The sequence below is a fragment of the Trichechus manatus genome, unplaced genomic scaffold (assembly GCF_000243295.1).
Source record: "Trichechus manatus latirostris isolate Lorelei unplaced genomic scaffold, TriManLat1.0 scaffold00114, whole genome shotgun sequence".
Lineage (NCBI taxonomy): Eukaryota > Metazoa > Chordata > Mammalia > Sirenia > Trichechidae > Trichechus > Trichechus manatus.
The window spans coordinates 2166845-2186473 of NW_004444050.1; the positions used below are offsets into that span (position 1 = coordinate 2166845).

Below are 19629 nucleotides of genomic sequence, written 5' to 3' on the forward strand. Positions count from 1 at the left end.
TTATTAGAAATTATAGTTAAACTGTAGATGTTTAATAAACAGTTCCACTGGTATTTTTTTCTGAATCAATAGTATTTTAAAGCATGCTTAATATTTGTGAAAGGTAAAAATTAGTAGTTTCTTTGATTAATTAAAACAATAAATATACTTGGAATTTCTAAAGCTGACCAACTGACCTGACTTGCTATCCGTAGGAGCTATTTTCCACGTATAGAGTGTTTGTATCAGCCAAGGATGGAAAACACCAATCTAATTCATAGAATTATTAAATTGTTATATGGTAAAAACCTAAGATAACTGTGGTCTGTATTAGCTTGGATAATAATTTTTTTTAAATGATCATTTTTCATTATTCTTCCTTTTGAATATTTTCAAGACACTTTTACAATGTTATTCTAAAGTTCTATAAACAGAGCTGTGAAGGGCTTTTATGAATTGAATTGTGTCCCCCGCCAAAAAAAAATATGTATTGAAATCCTAACCCCTGTATCTATAAACAGGATGGCCTGGGGGTACAAATGGTTAATGCTCTTGATTGCTAGCCGAAAGGTTGGCAGTTTGAGTCCACCCAGAGGCACCTTGGAAGAAAGGCCTGGAGATCTCTTCTGAAAAATCAGCTGTTGAAAATCCTGTGGAGCACACTTCTACTCTGACACTCATGAAGTTGCCATGAGTTGGAATTGAGTCGATGGTAACTTTTTTTTTTTGCTGGTACCTATAAATATGATTGGAAGTAGGTTTTTTGTTATGTTAATGAGTTCCTAATTCAAGGTGGGTCCTAAACCTAATCAATTCTGAGTAATAAAAAGAGTAGAATAGACACAGAGATATACCCAGGGGGAAGACAGACAACAAGGAATGCCAGGGATTGATGGCAGTCACCAGAAGCTAGGAGAGAGGCCCATAGAAGAAATCAAAAAGCCCAAACTCCAATTTGGGCCTTTAGACTCCAGGATTGTGAGAAAATAAATTTCTGTTCTTTAAAGCCATCCACTTGTGGTATTTCTGTTATGGCAACACTGCGTAACTAAGATGGGGTTAGTGATGTTTTACAAACGAGTCAGGATACAGAACTTTGCTGTTCAAGGAAGCATAATGAAGGGCTAAGCTGAGGATAAAACTGAGGCCTGTTGACTCCAGGTCCAAATTTCTTCCCACCAAACCGCTGAGGATGTCAAAAAAGATTCAAAGACTATGCCCTCTTTAGAACTATCTAGCCCGTCAGTTGTGGTTAAGGAGTAGGTGGAGGATATGGATAAGAGAATGAGCATTGTCTGATGAATATGAGAACTGACACAACAAAGCAGAATGACTTCTTAAGGATTCTATCATATTACAGTCTTCTAGCATATAAAAACATATTTGTGGATATGTCAGAATGCAGGTCATATGCAAATGTGCTGAATTAGGGCATATGAGAATATGGATATATGATATACTGTACTATCAAAGGCTGATTATGTTGGTGTACTTTTGAGGTCTCTTAGAGGTGATACTGAAAAGCCCAAACACGTCTACAGTTTGCAGCTTAGATCTTAAGAGCCATCCAGCTTGTACCATGTAACTTGTTGATGAGTTCTAATTGTGAAGTTAGTGAGATTCAGAAATTAATCTCCTCAATTTTAGTCTCTGGTGAAATGTATTAGGAAGAACAGAAGAAAAGATTGGCCAGGTGGTTGTATATGTAGTGGAAAAATTCTCTTGTTCCTGTTCCTGTAAAATCAGTTGCTGTCTAGTGGATTCTGACTCATAGCGACCCCATGTGTGTCAGAGTAGAACCTTGCTCCACAGGGTTTTCGGTGGCTGATTTTTCAGAAGTAGATCACTAGACCTTTCTTCTGAGGTTCCTCTGGTTGGACTTGAACCTGCAACCTTTCTGTTAGTAGCCAAGTGTGTTAACCATTTGCACTACCCAGAGTCCTGTTCCTGTAAAGGGACTCCCAAATTAGCAAAGATGTGCAAAAAATGGCAGTGATAGTTGCCAAAAGGACTTTCTGTATGTGTGTGTGTGTGTATAAGAGAGAGGTGGGGATGGAGAGAAGCTGTGAAAAGAATATGCTTGTCATGCAAACTTGACTTTGCGATAAGTCCCTGGAGAACTGATTCCAATCAGCTGCTCTCCCTGAGCCCCTCCTCTCGCTGCTTTGGAGTGTTTCATGTACATATATGTCTTCTTCACTAGACTCTACATACCATGGGGGCAGAGAACACATCTCTTCTCACCACTATGTTCCCAGCACCTAGCATAGTGCTTGTACAAAGTAGTCACTTAGTAAATGTTTGGTGAACAGAACAAATGAAATGTAAATACAAGATTTTTTCAAACTTTGAAATAAAGCAGAATTAAGAATATAGAGCATGGTTTCCTTTTTTTCTGTTTTTAGAGTTGTTGTTTTTTTGTTATTGTCTGAGTTGGTTTTTATTAATAAAGAGTACAATCCCTGGCATTATGTACCTATATTCGTTGCATGAATTTTTGCTTGAAGTGTAATGACATAACACATATTTTACCTGCTGAATCACTTGGTTACTGACATCATGATCTCTTGTCCTAATCCACACCTGGCTTTGTGCCTTTCCTCAGAACTCCCATGAGATCACCTTAACAAGAGTCACCACTAAAGAACTCAGTAATGGACGGTATTCTAGTGAGCGCTCCCCTGTTATTCTGGGAACCAGGCCTTAGAAGCTCAGGAGAGCAGTGCAATGCAATGTGGACAGACAAGGGCTGTGCCAACTGTGAGGCAGATTATAAAAATCATCATCAATTTCACCTTTGAATTCCTGAATTTCAGTTAATCAAAATGATCAGATGTAGGCAGAGCATGTAAGTTAATTGATTTTACTCTCATGCTCGGGCTTGGTTTATAAGCCATTGTCGTAGGAAGTGTTGTTTTATGTAGTTCTTTGACTTAAAGGTTCCAGAAAAATTCCTCGATTACAAAATCTTTCTCCCATTGTGAAAATGCTTGAAATTCCACTAAGAGAGATTCAATCCTTTATCTGGAAAGCTTTTGGATTTTTATTAATTGTCTATTAAAGTCTGTGTGTCCCTGAAAAAGGTAACATTGTAAACAATTTTTACTTGACACCATTTTTGGCGATTGGCTATGATTCCAGCTATTATTCTACCTTTTCTCCTTTCATTGCCAAACTTAATACATTATTTGTATTGAAGACTTCTACTTTCTACCTACCAATTCTTATCTTAACTCTTTGCATTACGACATCTGTTAGAATTCCTCTACTGATATTGCCTTAAAAGCTAATTTTTCTTTTGTTGAATAAGGGATATTCATTCTCATCCTCCTTGATCTCACTTGGCCTTTTTGCATAAATTCATCACCTGTTCCTTCTAACACTGTCTGCCATTGGCTTCCAGACACCACACCTTTCTGTTATTCTTCCTACCTTTACAACCTATTCTTTTTTGTCCTCCTCTTTTGTTGACCCCAGTGTCCCACCTTTATCCTCTGCTTTCCCTCTAATTACCCAGCAAAGGAATCCCTGGATGATATAAATGGTTAATGCACTCAGTATCATCTGAAAGGTTGGAAGTTTGAGTCAACCCAGTGGCACCTTGGATAAAAGGTCTAATGATCTACTTCTGAACAATCAGCCATTGAAAACACTATGGAGTGCAGTTCTACTCTGACACACATGGGGTCACCATGAGTCGGAATCAACTTAATGGCAACTGGTACTGGTACCCAGCTAAGTCATCTGTTTCAGTGACTTCAGCCTTATATTAGCTTTCTTTTGCCACATAACAAATTACGATAATGTAGCAGCTTAAAATGACACGAATTTATCATCTCAGTTTCCATGGGTCACAAATCTGGGAATAGCTTAACTGGATCCTCTGCTTGTGTCTTAAAAGGCTGCAATCAAGGTATCTGCTGAACTGCAGTTCTCATCTGGGACCCAGAGCCCTCTCCCAAGCTCAGCAGGTTGTTGGCAGAATTTAGTTCTTTGTGGCTCTAGAACTCATGGAGGCTGTCTCTTTAAGGCCAGTAGAAGCATGTCTCTCTGATGCTTCTTTTAAAAGCTCCTATGATTAGATCAGGCCTTCCTAGGGTCATTTCCCTTTTGATTAACTCATGGTCAGTTTATTAGTAACCTAGTCATGGAAGTGATATCCAATTATAAAGGGGAAGGGACATCCCCAGGGTGCATATACCGGGGGACAGGAATCTTGGTGACCATTTCAGAATCCTGCTGACCACAAGGCTCTTTGTGGATGGCAACCAAATCTCCATGTCTGTCTCTCACCATGATCCAGGGTTCCAGCAGCTGCATTTGCAACAGCTATGGATATCTCCATTTGGACATCCCAACCACACCTTTAAATCAACATATCTAAAAAATAAATGTAGCATATTTGTCCACCTAAATAGTCATTTCTTTTAGTGAATTCACACTCTTTTAAGTCCAGGCTAAAAACACTGGAGCCCTCTTTGTACCTTACTTCTTTTCCATTCCATACAATCTTTTCAAGCTGGACAACGAATAAAGAAAACCAAAGAAGAATCGATGCCTTTGAATTATGGTGTTGGCGAAGAATATTGAGTATACTATGGACTGCCAGAAGAAGGAACAAATTTGTCTTGGAAGAAGTACAGCCAGAATGCTGGTGACACTTTGTCTCATGTACTTTGGACATGTTATCAGGAAGGACCAATCCCTGGAGAAGGACAGCATGCTTGGTAAAGCAGAGGGTCAGCGAAAAAGAAGAAGACCCTCAAGGAGATGGATTGACACAGTGGCTACAACAATGGGCTCAAACATAGTAACTATTGTGAGGATAGCCCTGGACTGGTGAACGTTTCGTTCTGTTATACCTAGGGTCACTATGAGACAGAACTGACTTGACAACAACAACCGTCTGTTCCCAGGTCTTGTGATTTATTCCTTCAAATATCATTCAGATTTGCCACTTCTCTGTTCACACTGTCTACATCTTAGAAGGACATGTACAAGCTGGCCTTTCTCTTGGCAAGGGAGGTGAACAATCTGAGGAATGCCTGCTATGTACTATATTCTATACCTGCTTAGTTTTGTGCCCCTTCTCTTCTTTGAAGTGGATGATACATTATTGAATAGTGTTGAAGAAACAGTAACAAAAGGTCACCAGGACATAACAACAGAGATGATCAGAACTAGAGGCAAGATGTGGCAAATAGAGAATTGGAGAGTACCTTCAACTAGTGAAAATAAACAAATTATGTGAAGCTCTTCCCAAAATGAATCACAACTTTCTGTAGATGAACCAGCATCGTGGCTCCATGAAACAATGAGAGAGTCTACAGGGGTCAGTGAGGGTCTGCCTTTACTGGACTTGTCAGCCTCTGAACTGCCTGCCTCCGCTTCATAGAACCACTGGTCTCCCCAGTTGCAGACTCACTCAACCCCATTCCTTGGCCAATTCTAATTTAAGAGAAGAGTTGTTATTTCATCCCTCTACCCATTAATGCATATTTTGCATCATTGTGTACTCACTTTTAGCCAAATGAGGCCTTGATTCCCTTGTTGTTCCCTGAGTCACTTTCGCTGCTTTTTTCACCCTGGATAGGGGGCCTCAGGCCGTGACATTGCTGTTACTCAGCGTCTATGTTTATCCGTCTGGCATGTGGTGAAAGGAATAGACTTGTTCTGTGTGACTCCAGTGGGAGAAAGAGGCAAATTTCAGGTTGTCCCTCTCATTCCATGAAGATGCCCTCTACAACTATGATTTTCTGAATGAGTCATCTGTGGGGATTGCACTCAACTGTCCTCTTTTTCACTTGAAATAGTTATTCTTCAAGACTTTCCTTTAGAACTGGAGGAGAACTGTACTATTCACTCATTTATTTAACTAATAATTATTGATGCCTACAGTGTGTCAGGTAGTGTTCCTGCTACGAGGGATAGAGTAGTAAACAAATTAGAGAAGATCTTTTCCCACTTGAAGCTTAGATTCTAATGGAGGGAGATACAGACAAGGAAATTGCTGCAAACCTTCAGTTACTCTCTCTTCTTGCACATTTCAGTGAGCGTCAGGGTTTTTTCCCCTCAAAAAGCAAAACAAAACAAAACAGCAACAACAACAAAAGCCCCCAAACCTTTATTCTTCCTGCTCACCTGTTTGAGCTACTGTCCGTTCTCCTCCCTTCCTTCTTTACATGTTGTTAGTTGTTGTTTGCTACCTCGAGTCACCCTCAACTCAAGGTGACACCATGCACAATGAGACAAAACACTCCCGGTCCTGCGCCATTCCCATGACCAGTTGGGGATTGGACTGTTGTGATTCGTAAGATTTTCCTTGGCTGACTTTCAGATGTAGATCACCAGGTTATTCTTCCTAGTCTGTCTTAGTGTGGAAGCTCCACTGAAACCTGTTCAGCGTCATAGCAACGTGCAAGCCTCTACTGACATACGGGTAGTAGCTGTGGATGAGGTGCATTGGCCTGGAATGGAACCTGGGTCTCCTGCATGGAGGGCAAGAATTCTACCACTACTCTCTTTACATAAGCCTCTTAAAATACTCTTGTATTCTTTTCATTCATTCCTTAGCCCACTTTAATCTGACTTTTGTCCCTATCATTGTATTAACACTGCATCTTAATGATTATCCATGATCTCCTGGTCATCGAGTCTAATGCCTTGCATCAGTTTTTATTCTCATTTGTTCAAAAAGAATATAGTTTTCCATCCTTGTGACTTTGCCCATATGAAAGTTCCCACTCCTTTTTTTTGCATGACTAAATTCCCTTTATCAAAGGCTCAACTCAAATGCCACTTATCCCCACTTGATTTTTTGAAAATCACTTCCTATGGCAGTGATTATTTTTATCTTGAATTATAGATTTTAATGTTCTTGAGAGAGGAAACTCTGTTTTGTTGATTTTGAGATCCTCCACTGCATCTGAAAGAGTGCCTTACATATAAGTACTTATTAAGTTTCTGCTAAATGCATGAAGGAAGCTGTAAACAAAAGTAACTTTTATTTCACTCCTAGAACTTCTTTTAGAGCTAGTGTTGCAGAACAGAGTATTATTTTATTTTACAAACAGAAATACTTTAAAGAACCAAGTTATCTAAAATATGAAACCATGTTTGAAGAAGACATTTGAAACTGAAGACAAGTCATCACAGAAATAAATAAGTAAATCATGTCATTAAATGTTGCTTTCCCACATTTCCACTTACTCATCACATTTTTTTTTTTTTTAGTTGTTCATGACCACTTTTTGAGTCAAATGATTGATTGGGTCAGTGGTTCATGGTAAGAAATATGTTTGATGTATTATCCTAAACATGCTTTGAAATTCTGTCTCTTTGCTGTCTGGTCTTACCTTCTGGCACTTGCTATCCAGTTTCCTCACATGTTTGATTTTGATTCAGATGGACTGGTAAAATTATTCTGAGTAGAATGCGAATCTGTTTTTCTTTTGAGTTCAATATATAAAATAAACATCAGTGTGATTTGACCATCGTCAGTGATAATTCAAAGGAATGTGAAATGTGTGTGTTCCTTTCATTAAGTTAAAAAAAAATTGGTATGAAGAGATGGATTTGGTAATATGGCTTTTCTTTGCTATGTAAGTGGAAGAGTTTATTTATTTTTTGTATAACAGCTCTGTTGTTGTTAGTTGCCATGAAGTCGATTTACAGGCTTGGAAACCCTATGGGGCAGTTCTACCCTGTTCTTCAGGGTCGCTATGAGTTGGAATCGTCTTGACGGTGATAGGTATGACGTAATTAAAATTTTCCAGGATCAAGGCCACTGAGAAATTTTAAGGAGTCTGATTCTGTGTGTAATTCACTATAGAATGCCAGAATCCAGAAAAATTTGACTCAGATTCTAACCTTGGACAGATTACTAGCTTCTCTTTGCCTCAGTCTTCTCATCTGTAAATGAGATCATCATATGTAAAATGCTTAGAACAGTGCACAATAAGTGTTAGCTTTTTATCATTTGTAAATACTAAAAGTTCAAAATGGCAAATGTTAGACGGATAGATAAAATTCATATTCTCCTTTTAACATGGGATGCCCAAAATACCTTCTGTTTTCTGGTTTTCCTGCTCCACCCTAGTGTTTCTGAAGGAATCTGTTTACCTTATGGTGTGACAGACAAACTGAAGCAGATTAAATTGCATAGGGAGTTTGTCATTCAAAGTAATAGTATTAGGACCAAAAAAAGATGGCAGGATCACAAAATCCTTTTTGGTGCAATCCCTTTCTTGAATGGTGTGTTCTCTGTGAATGATAGCCCCTTTATTTCTCTTTTACAGATTTTCTTTTCCATTTCTTTTTAATAGATTTTCCTCCCATAAAATGTTTCATAGTGAATGAATAAGGTTGGTCGGAAGAATGTGAGGAGAATTAACTGATTGAGTTAATGATGTGCTTTCTAAGCAAATGCTGAGGAAAACTGAGTGATTCTGGATGAATTCCAGCCTATTTCAGTAATTTGGGGGAGTCTTGCAGGGGATATAGGACGTGAAGCCAAGGATGTAACCAAGGATATAGATGTGAAGCTAAGCGCTAAACCACGGTGAGAGGGGCTGGGAGCAGGGAGGTTGAACAGAGAGGAGGTTGTGGTTGAACAGAGAGGTAGAACAGAGAGAAGGTTGTGGTTTAGGCATGGCTTGGAGAGTAGAGTGACCTGAGTGTGAGTCATGGTTTTGCCATTTACCAATTTTGTGACCTAGACAAGATACTTAGCCTCTCTAAAAAAAACAAAAAAACAGCCCACTGCCGTCAATTCCAACTCATAGCGACCCTACAGGACAGAGTAGAACTGCCCCCATAGGTTTTCTAAGGCTATAATCTTTAGAGAAGTAGACTGCCACATCTTTCTCCCGCAGAGCAGATGGTGGAGTTTGAACCGACCACCTCTCAGTTAGCAGCCGAGTGCTTAACTACTGCACCACCAGGGCCCATTTTAGTGGCACAGTGGCTAAGCGTTTGGCTCTAACCAAAAGGTCAGCAGTTTGAATCCACTAGCGGCTCCTTGGAAACCCTATGGGGCAATTCTGCTCTGTCCTGTAGGGTCTCTGTAAGTCAGAATCTACTTGACGGCAACGGGTTAGGCCTCAGTTTTCTCATCTGTAAAACAGAGATTATATTACCTGCTTCAAGGGGGCATTGTGGCTCATTGGTAGAATTCTTGTCTTCTGTGTGCAGGAATAGACACCCTGGTGGAGTAGTGGTTAAGTGCTACGGCTGCTAACCAAAAGGTCAGCAGTTCGAATCCATCAGGCGCTCCTTGGAAACTCTATGGGGCAGTTCTACTCTGTCCTATAGGGTTGCTATAAATTGGAATCGACTTGATGGCAACGGGTTTGTGTTTTTTTGGTTTATGTGGGGGAACTGGGTTTGATTCCTAGCCAACATACACTTCATGTACAGTCACCACCTGTCTGTCAGTGGAAGCTTGTGTATTGCTATGATGCTGAACAGGTTTCAGAGGAGCTTCCAGACTAAGGTGAACTAGGCAGAAAGGCCTGGCAATCTAATTCTGAAATATCCAGCAGTAAAATGATCCTATTGTGCATGGGGTCACCATGAGTCTGGGGCGAACTCCACAGCAGCTAACAACAACAACAACAATGTATTTGCCCTTCAGTGACGACTATAAATACTTTCTGTATGCTGATGACTCCAGCTCAGCAGATTATCTCAGAGACATCTGGAATTTAACAAATTCAAAGCTGGACTTTGATTTTCTGTCCCTTCCAAGTTCTTCCTCTCTCTGACTTCCTTATTTCTGGAAATGCCTCCATAGTTTACCCAGATGTTCAGTCAGAAATCTGGGAGTCATGTTTGGTTCTTCCCCTCCCTCGCCATTCTATCTGCCACCCCCTCTCATATAATCTTTCACCTATCCTGTCCATTCTGCCCTAAAATATATCTTAAATCGACTAATTTCTCTATTTGCACTCTCACCAACCTACTCTGAGCTGTCAGCCACTTAGGCCTGCACTTTTGCAATATGCATAGCTAAGCCCCTTTCTCTCTTGACTTTATTCAGTTCATTCTTTGGATTTAATTCTAGATGCAGTGGGAAGCCATGTGGATTTCATGTGGAGGAATGACATGATATGATTTGTGATTTGATTGCCCCGAGATAATCTTTAAACCTTAAACCAAAAATATCCTGTGAAGTCTTAAAACCAAGTAACAGTTTAGCTTAACTAGTAAAAAAAAAAGTCTGCCTTGAGCATTACGCTCATTTAAGAACAATCTATTTGGGATCAAATTGACAACAGCAACTCGAAAGGTTAGATAGGAACCTTAGGGGGCAGTGGGTTTGTGTTAGAGAGGAACAACTCTGAAAATGAGGGTGAGAATGGTTGCACAACTCGAAGAATGTGATCAGTGTCACTAAATTGTACGTGTAGAAACTATTGAACTGGTGTATGTTTTGCTGTGCATATTCGAACGACAACAACAAAATAAAATTAAAAAAAATGATCGTTCTGAAAGATGTGCAAAGAATGACTCCTTACCATGACCTGCGATGACTGGCATGATTTAGCCTCTGTCAACCTCTCCAGTTTCATTTCCTGTGTCTTTCTTACCATGCTTCAGTTACACTGGCCTTCTTTTATTTTTCCCCTATGTGCCTAGCTCTTTCCTGCCTTAGGGCATTCACATGTGGTTTTTTTTTTTTCTTTGTTTATAAAGTTCTCCTCCATCTCCTCTCCATGGCAGGTTCCTATAATTGTTTGCTTAGTTGTCTTCTCCACTATTCTTAAGTCCAAAGAGGGCAGGACTATGCCTTTTTTATTTACTTACGTATACCCACTAGCATAATGCCTTACAATAGCAGCACTCAGTAAGTATTTGTTGAATAAATAAACAAGTAGTAATTACTGTTTTCATTCATTCATTAAAAAAAAAAAGTGTTCAGACTCTGTGTTTCGTGCTATGAGAACATACAAAGGGTTTATAAGACATAATTTTTACCCTGAAATAGCTCCCAATTTAAAAGGAGGATAGGATAAGATACAAATAATATTGTAGCATGGGGGAAGGCACTGTAGTTGGAATAGGACAAAATTCTGCCAGTAGTCAGCTGTGTGACCTCAAATAAGTTATTTCCCTTCTCTGTTTTTTTGTTTATCCACCTGTAAAATTAAGGGGTTTGACTAGGCTTTCCTAAAGCTTTGGTTCTTAAACCTGGTGTGCAATTAGTGGTATACTGGTTAAATGTTTGTGTTCCAGGCTCTTGAGAGGCTGATTCAGTCTGGGGGTGGAAGTCCAGGAATTCCCCAGCTCATTGTGATGCACAGCCAGGTTTAGGACTCTGATCTAGGCCCTTTTTGCTTTGACATCTTATAATTCTAATTGTAATATAAGGCGGACTGTGAAAATGCAGCAGGAGTCGGGAAAATTAAGGTATTGTATTTGTTCAGAGGAAGGGAAAATATTTTCTTGCTTGTGTGATGGGGGAACAGGCTTCATGGAAAAGATGACATGGGAATGGAATTTGAAGAATGGGTGGAGATGCGGCAGGTGTAGAAGGGAGGCATGATTGGTGGTTAGTCCAACTTAATTGGAGGCCAGATAGCATGCAAGAGGGCAGAAGGGGGAAAAAAAATCACCTGCTTTGATGCAGTGGAGCATAGTTCTAGTCTTGTTTTTCCCATTTTACCTGTCACACTTGGTTGTCTTTTTGGAGATGAAAGACTATTATTGCAGCTTGATCGTCATTTGGTGGGAGCAGAACATGTGGTGTCAGACATCATGGGGCTGCTTTGGGAAATGATTGAGCACAGTCTTCCTCAATCCTTTTGGGTCTGTGCCCTTTGAGATTCGCTTTGGCCACCCCTTAGGTTTTCTGGTTATGCACAGAGAATATCAGGACCCACTATGTTATCTAAAATAATAGTTTTGCTGTCAGAATAATTATTATTAAGCCAAAGTTGGCTTTTTTGTTTAGATGAGACCATACAAAGGCAACATTCTGAGTAAATTATATAGCGTCCACTTGATGAAATAATGAGCCTAAGTTTAGGGGATGAAAGTAAAGATCTAATGCAATATTTAGAATGCATATACAGTATGTAGTTATTAATCTAAAAGTCACATCCTGCATTCTTTTAATTTGTGGAAAATTTGTCATTAATTGCCAGGAAACCTCTGATTTTTCATACATAATCACATCATAGCTGTTGACTTTCTTTCCCTTCTCCTGCTAAAATACATCCTTGTAAACAGTAGATTACTTTCAGATTTGTAACGCTCCCTTTAAACATCGGGTTGCTAAGTTTAACCCTGTTTCCCCCCCCCCTTTTTTAATAGAATTATTTCTCCTCGAACTCTACCTCTGAGTAGTTACTGACAAATCACACTTTGTTTTTAGATGGTAACTGGCTTAAAATCTTATTTAACACCCTATTGTTTGGTGGGAACCCAGTTGTTCTGAAATGCTTTTTATTTTCATGAGTCACCACTATATGGAGGAAATGTGTATGGTATTCCATTTAGAAACAGTCTGAAAGAAGAGATATGACCCTTTATTCAAACTCACTCTAAATGATATACTTTTATTAAATAGTTGTCAAAGACAATTTATCATGGCAGGGTCAGAAACACAGAAGTCAAAAACTGAGAAGAATGAAGTAGTAGGCAAGAACTGAAGCAGTCAGGATGATCTCTAGCCAAGAATCCAGGTTTTTCCTGTCCCTGACAGCCTTCTCAGATCAATTTAGGGTTTACAGGTTAATCTCTAATCAACCATCCCACTACCTTATACAGCCCTTGCAGAGGTTGGTATATCGACTGTCAGTTGGCTATGAAATTAGAGAAATGGAGGTACCGCACATCTTGTGCTTAATTGGTTGCAAAGAATTATCTTTATTAATTTGAGTTCTTGGTATCCAGTCACACCAGCACTCCTTAGGGAGTGACTGGCACCAAGATTTATTTGATAGAAAGAAAAAAGAACTATAACAAAGCTAGATCAAAGAAACACCTCTCTTATAGACAAGGTCTTTAGACTCTAGAAAATTTTCCCAATTTCAAGAAGAGTCTTCGTGGGAAAATGTCTACTATTGCATCCCTTTGTGTCTTTTGATCTGGCACACTGTTAGAAGAATAATAGCATCAGAAGGGTAGACCTTGGAAGGAAATTTAGGACCATTTGGTAGTTTGCAAATTGTGTTCTATGGACATGCTACCAGGACTGGGTTGCAGGCCTGCCTCTGCTTCAACCAGATAACTTGGGATTATTATCTGCTTATATATAGGGTTTCATTATTATCTGATTTGAAAAAAAGAGTTATACTTTTAAAAAAGGTTTAAAAACCATTGGTTTAACTCAAATACCTAAGATTTTATAGAGAATATATCTGAAGGGCAAACAAGTTATATTACATGCCCGCAGTTGTACAACTGCTTAGAGGTTGACAGAAATTAGAAACGGAATCTGGACTTCCCATCTAGGATATTTTTACTACTAAAATGTTGATTTGATTTTCCATTTTGAAAGACACAGAAGTGCTCTGTGAAATGGTGATTAACACTAGGCAGCCCCAGGCAGCCCTGGAATGCTACATGATTCAAATGCCCAAGACCAGATGGAGGTCCAGAAGTGGATGATTCAAAGTTTATTAGTTTTGCCACCTGGACAGTACAGCCGAACCAGCTGCCATGAGGCAGTTCCATTTTTGACAGAGCACTAAATGCACATAAAAGTGAGTGTAAATCCCAAGAACAAAGTAATGGAGAATGGTTGCTGGTGCAAGGAGATTCATCCAGGCTGAATTACTGTGTCAGGTAGAGGGCAATGGCAGGGTGAGGCACCAAACCCTGAAAAATCATCCCTTTATTGTTCCAGGAGCTGATCTCAATTGGGGCTATGTTTGGATTGCTGGCCTGGTAGATTCCTAATAACATCTGATGATATAGAATGGGATCCGCAAGCCCATGCTATATCATGATCATATCATAAGGCCAGAAATGTTTTTCCTGGAAACTATGGAGAGTTACTTAGACAGTTAAGCAAGTGACTAATAATTGAAAGGTTGGTGATTTGAACCCACCCAGAGGTGCCTCGGAAGGAAATCCTGCTGATCTGCTTCCCATCTGCCTTGAAAACCGTATGGAGCACAGTTCTACTCTGCAACATATGGGGTCACCATGAGTTGGAATTGACTTAATGGCAACTGTTTGGTGGTTTAGGGAAAGTTGTAGTTTGTCCCCTCCTTTCCAATTGCCTCATAGTTCTGGACCTTGGAGGCATAGGTATTCTTTTGAACATTAAGCTCTTTGTGGGCAGGGATTTTGGTCTTACTCATCTTTGTATCCCCAGTTCTTATAACCAGGTACACAGAATAGGGGCTCATTAAGTGTTTGTTGAACCTAACTAGTCCATCATCCCTACACTTGGATACAGATTTTATGGAAATCAGGATTCTTTATAATGTTAACATTATTTTTTGTGTAAACAAGTTTTTCTAAAGTGTGTATCTCAGAATTCTAGTTCCATGAAATGCTAATAGGGGCTATCAGAAAAAAGAGTTAATTGCTTAGATACTGGAGTAAAAAAGGTAAATTGATTTCTGTATATCTAGATATCTCAGGTCCTTTAAAATGTGATTCCCAGGAGACACATAATATGCAACATTTACAAACTTTTTTTTGACCATGAATCTCTTTTACTCTAGGCTCTATACTGGAACTATTGTTCCCAGGAACATATTTTATAAAATGCAAATGTAAAATAATACCTATGATTTTGAATATTTGGTTAAATCTTAAAAAAAAAAAAAAAATCCAGGGAAAATATTGGGAAATTGAGGCAAGTCACCAGGAATCATTACTTTAATCCTTGTGTGGAGTTAATTATTGTAGGTTTTCAAGAACCTTTCATGAGATACTGCAAAATTCAGAAGCTGACACTAAGGTTTCGGATGACCCTTTTAATAACTCCATGGTTCACAAAAACTGAAATGAATACAATAATGGGGAGGGGGGTTTGAGGCTAGGATCAAGTTGGAAGATGTACAGTAATTTTTGTTTAAATGAGGATGATTCAATAATGAGTAGAAAAAAATAAGTGATCTTGATCCTCTGGGTCAGTTGGAAAGCTTTGGGCAGCAAGTAACAGAAAATCAGACTAACCTGACTTAAACAAAAATAGAGGTTTATTTATTAATTTTTCATATAACAAGAAGCACATAGGAATGTGGTTTCTTGCTTTGGCTCACTTGCTTGTTGAATGGAGGGTACTAGCTGCAGATGCATTTTGCTGTGGCTTTGATGCCGAAGGCTGGCTGGCGCAAGCTTCTATCTGTTGGGTCAACCTTTGCCTTCTGATGATCTTTTAAGGAGCTGAATGTTTACATACTTATATTCCTCAGTTGACCATTACTTAGTATCTTGCGATAATGTAATGCTACTCTTTCTTTATTTGATAGTATGAATGCCTGTATATTTTCTAACCTGTTTGGACAGTTTTTCTTTTTTTTCCCTCTTCCCTACAGTAACATGAAGTGAAACAAAATGAGAACTTTCAGACTACAACATTCTGTTTATCTGTTTATCATTGCAGGTAACTAGCATTTTCTTTTTTTTTTTTCTTCTGGCAGGTGGCATGTTTGACCCAGGTAGCTGCTAATTATCTTATTGGCCAAAAGGAAGCACAGCGTTGGGGCACAGCTCATGGCAGTATTGTTCCTTACCAGGTAAAAATGCAACAATACAGGGTTGGACTAATATAATCTGTGGTTTTTTAATGATGAGTTTGGGAAGAGATTTCCTTAAAAAAAAAAAAAAATCTTCAGGGTATTCTGTAATGTTTCTTTGTGTGGCTATAACAAGGTTCTGTTGTTCACTTTACATTCTGTGTTTTGCAAATTTCTTCATCAGGAGAGATTAGTAACAGGACACTTAAATGGATCAAAGGAACTTGTTGAAAGTGAGTGATGTTCAGACTCATGTGATGGTTTGTATTTTTTTTCACCCAAAAGAGGCACTGACTGTAGCCATTTTATAAGGCATTATTTGTTTGCCATGCCAGTTATAAACCAAATGTTACCTACTCCAGCTAACAATAATCGTTTTACAGGGTTGGAATAAAATGAAAATTTGTGTGTGATGGATCTTCATTTTGGAGCAAAGCAGATGGTTCAGGAGCTGCTGTTCTTTACTAAGTGTCTAAACGTGTCCTTAGAAATTCTTGACTTTGGCTACTATGAATGAATATGTGAAGAAACTGTGATCTTTCAAAAATAAAAACAAAAACTTGAACGCTTCCTCCAAACCCCTAACCTTTGCTTAGCCCAGCTGCAGTATATCACATTGTAGTTATTTCTGTATTTGTCATATATCCTTTACAAGATTGTAAGCTTAGAATGTTGTTGTTAGATGCTATCAAGTTAACTTTAACTCATGGTGACCTTGTGTGTAACAGAACGAAACACTGCCTGGTCCTGAGTCATCCTCATAATCACCAATATGTTCAAATCCATTGTTACAGCTACTGTGCCAATTTATCTCACTGAGGGTCTTTCATGCCCTCATTGACCCTTCATGTCACCACATATTATGTCCTCCTTCAATGATTGATCCTTCCCGATATGTCCAAAGCAAGCAAGTCAGACAGTTCTATTAGGATGTATAAGGTTTTCATTGGCTGATTTTCAGAAGAAGATTGCCAGATCTTTCTTTCTAGTCTGTCTTAATCTGGAAGCTCTGCTGAAACCTGTCCACCATGAGTAACCCTGCTGGTATTTGAAATAATGGTGGCACAACTTACAGCATCATAGCAACACGCAAGCCACCAAGGTACAATAAACTGACAGATGGGTGGTGGAAGGTTAAGAACAGAGATGCCTTTTCGTCATTATATCTTTTCCAGCGTCCAGCAGATGAATGTACTAGGTACCAGATAAATATCTGTTGTGTGGAGGAGTGAATTTTACTGTAATCTTTTCCATGATACTGCTCTTGACAGAAAACATAAAAGTCAGCTTTTTGCATTAGCCAGGAAATCCATCAATACTGTTAACCATCCTTTTAGTTTTAAGGACAAGATTTACTTGGGCAAAACTAGTTTTCTTTTTTTTTTTAAATCCAGATTTGAGGAAAGCAGTGACGAAATATCAATCTAGGATTCTCCTTTCTCTGTTACTATTTATGGTACCTTTACGCCTGAGTCATTCACTGTAGAACTGCTTTTAACACGTTTGGTTAATCTTTGGTATAATTGCAATTGTGGAGACAGTTTCTTTAGCGGTGTCCCTCTTTTCTCCACAGTGGTTTTATGGTCACCATTAGTGACATTTTGCTTCCTCACTTCTTAGTCCTTCATGGCTGACCCTAGACTTCTAGCCTTACTTCACGAAAATCATTGCATTTTGGAACTAGAGATCATCTGATCCAATCTTCTTATTTTTCAGTTGAGAAACCTGATGGGTAGCTTGGGTAGATGGATTCCAACTCTAGTCTCCTGCCTCCTTCCTGAATGTTCCTTCAGATGCACTGTCCTACCTTTGACAAGATAGTGCAGTGATGTCATTTTCGTTTTCTTTCTCTACTCCACCCCCACGCCCTATCCATTAAACTTGTTCCCAGTGCCCTAAGGGACCTCAATAATTAATGAATACTCATCACAGATAATGGTATTTTAACAGAGGACAATGTTGGGAACCACAGGAATTCTTCTCAAATAATGGAAGTCCAGGCATAAGTTTTTGATATGTATAGAAAAAGCATTTCGGAGCAGGAGGGCTTTATAGTCTAATTCCAGATCATATCACACGGGCAGTTGTTCATTGTGCTCAACCGTAAGGTTTGCTCTTATAGTTTATTTTTTGCTACTGTATTTTTTAATAGAGTGTCTTTTTAAAATGCTTTGTATGTTGTTGTTGTTAGGTGCCATCAAGCTTGTTCCCTGTGTACCACAGAATGAAACACTGCCCGGTCCTGCACCATCCTCACAATTGTTGTTATGCTTGAGGCCATAGTTGCAGCCACTGTGTCAATCCATCTTTCTATAGACAGATCTCAGTTATCCCCTCTCAGTATGATCATTACCTGTTTGCACGTAGAGCCCTAGCATCCTGGGTATGCTCTCAATTATTTCACTGTGGGGGAGAAGAAATTCAGAATCATTGCTTTTATTTTGGAAGGTAAATGACACAAGAGATTCTATATGTGTGTGTTTCTGTTCTTCATACACAGATATGTACTTTTCCTGGTTGAATTGTCCCGGTAACATAAAATGAATCTTGTGCTTATTTTATCTTAGTTGATTGCAGCTTTATTATCTGTAAGAAATAAGATCTACTAGAGTCTTTCCTTAGGAACTCAGAATTAATTTGTTTCCTCTTGGTTGATAACTGGTTCAGCTCTGTGATTAAGGGATAAATGCAAATTTAGCTTGAATGAAACCTGCATACCAAGATGGGTCCTAGATATGCTTATAGACCCTGGTCTGTTTTCAATTTTTAAAATAGATTTGGTGAATATTTTTATGGGTGAATGCCAGGATAATTCTAATTCAGTTTTCTGTAATAATTACAGTGTTGCATCTAATTTAAGTTGTCTGAGTTTTGAGCTGAAAATCTATAATGGGAAGCCCTGATGGTCTCACTGTCCTCAATTCTTGTTGAACCCTATCTGAAATGTCATAGACATGGAATAGACATAGAATAGAAATTTCTGGAAAATGGTGATCCTTGATTGTGTATTATTTTGTATACATGCAGTTCTTAACTTCTTAGGTTGATTATCCGCTTGTACTCTTTTTGTCCTGTTCTTTGGATGGCAACTTTTTGAGAATGGGTAAGCTACATAAAAGTGGATGGAACTCAGATAATAATTTGCTACCTGATGAACATTTTGGTAGATGTTTTTCTGAGAAATTAGATTTTTAAAATAATTTTTGGATTTCAGTGCTTCTGTTGTTCCAATTACCAATGAACATTACCCTGAGAAGCCTAAGGGATTACTAACTACATAATATTCACGTTAATTTTTTTTATTAGATTTTATATATTATATTATTGTTGTTGAGAATATACACAGCAAAACATACACCAGTTCAATAGTCTCTACATGTACCATTTAGTGACATTGATTACATTCTTTGAGTTGTGCAATCATTCTCACCCTCCTTTTCTGAGTTATTCCTCCTGCATTAACATATATTCACTGCCTCCTAAGTTTCCTGTCTAATCTTTTGAGTTGCTGTTGTCACTTTGATCCCATATAGATAGTTCTTAAAAAGCGTAATGCTCAAGGTAGATTTTTTTACTAGTTTAGTTAAGCTAAACTATTGTTTAATTTTAAGAAGACTTCAAGGAATATTTTTAGTTTAAGGTTTAAAAGATCATCTCAGGGCAGCAGTTTCAGGGGTTCATCGAACCTTCACGGCTCTAGGAAGTCTGGAATCCATGATAATTTGAAATTCTGTTCTCCATTTTCCCCTTCTGATCGCAATTCTTATATAGAATTTTTGATCAAAATGTTCAGGAACGGTAGCCAGGAACCATCCAGTTCTTCTGGTCTCATGGCAAAGGAGAGAGTTGTTCATGGAGGCAATTAGCCACACATTCCATATTCTCCTCCTATACCTGAATCTCCTTCTTCCTCTGTTGCTCCAGGTGAATAGAGACCAATTGTTGTGCC

At 38.7% G+C, this 19629-nt stretch overlaps 1 protein-coding gene across 1 annotated transcript in view; it reads left to right on the top strand.

Moving 5' to 3' along the window:
- SUGCT (succinyl-CoA:glutarate-CoA transferase) overlaps positions 1-19629 on the top strand; it is an 871200-nt gene that overhangs the window by 173103 nt on the left and 678468 nt on the right. The window contains exon 9 of the mRNA XM_004383969.2: positions 15585-15680. Coding sequence (XP_004384026.1) covers positions 15585-15680 — 96 coding nt within the window. The remainder of the gene's footprint in view (positions 1-15584; positions 15681-19629) is intronic.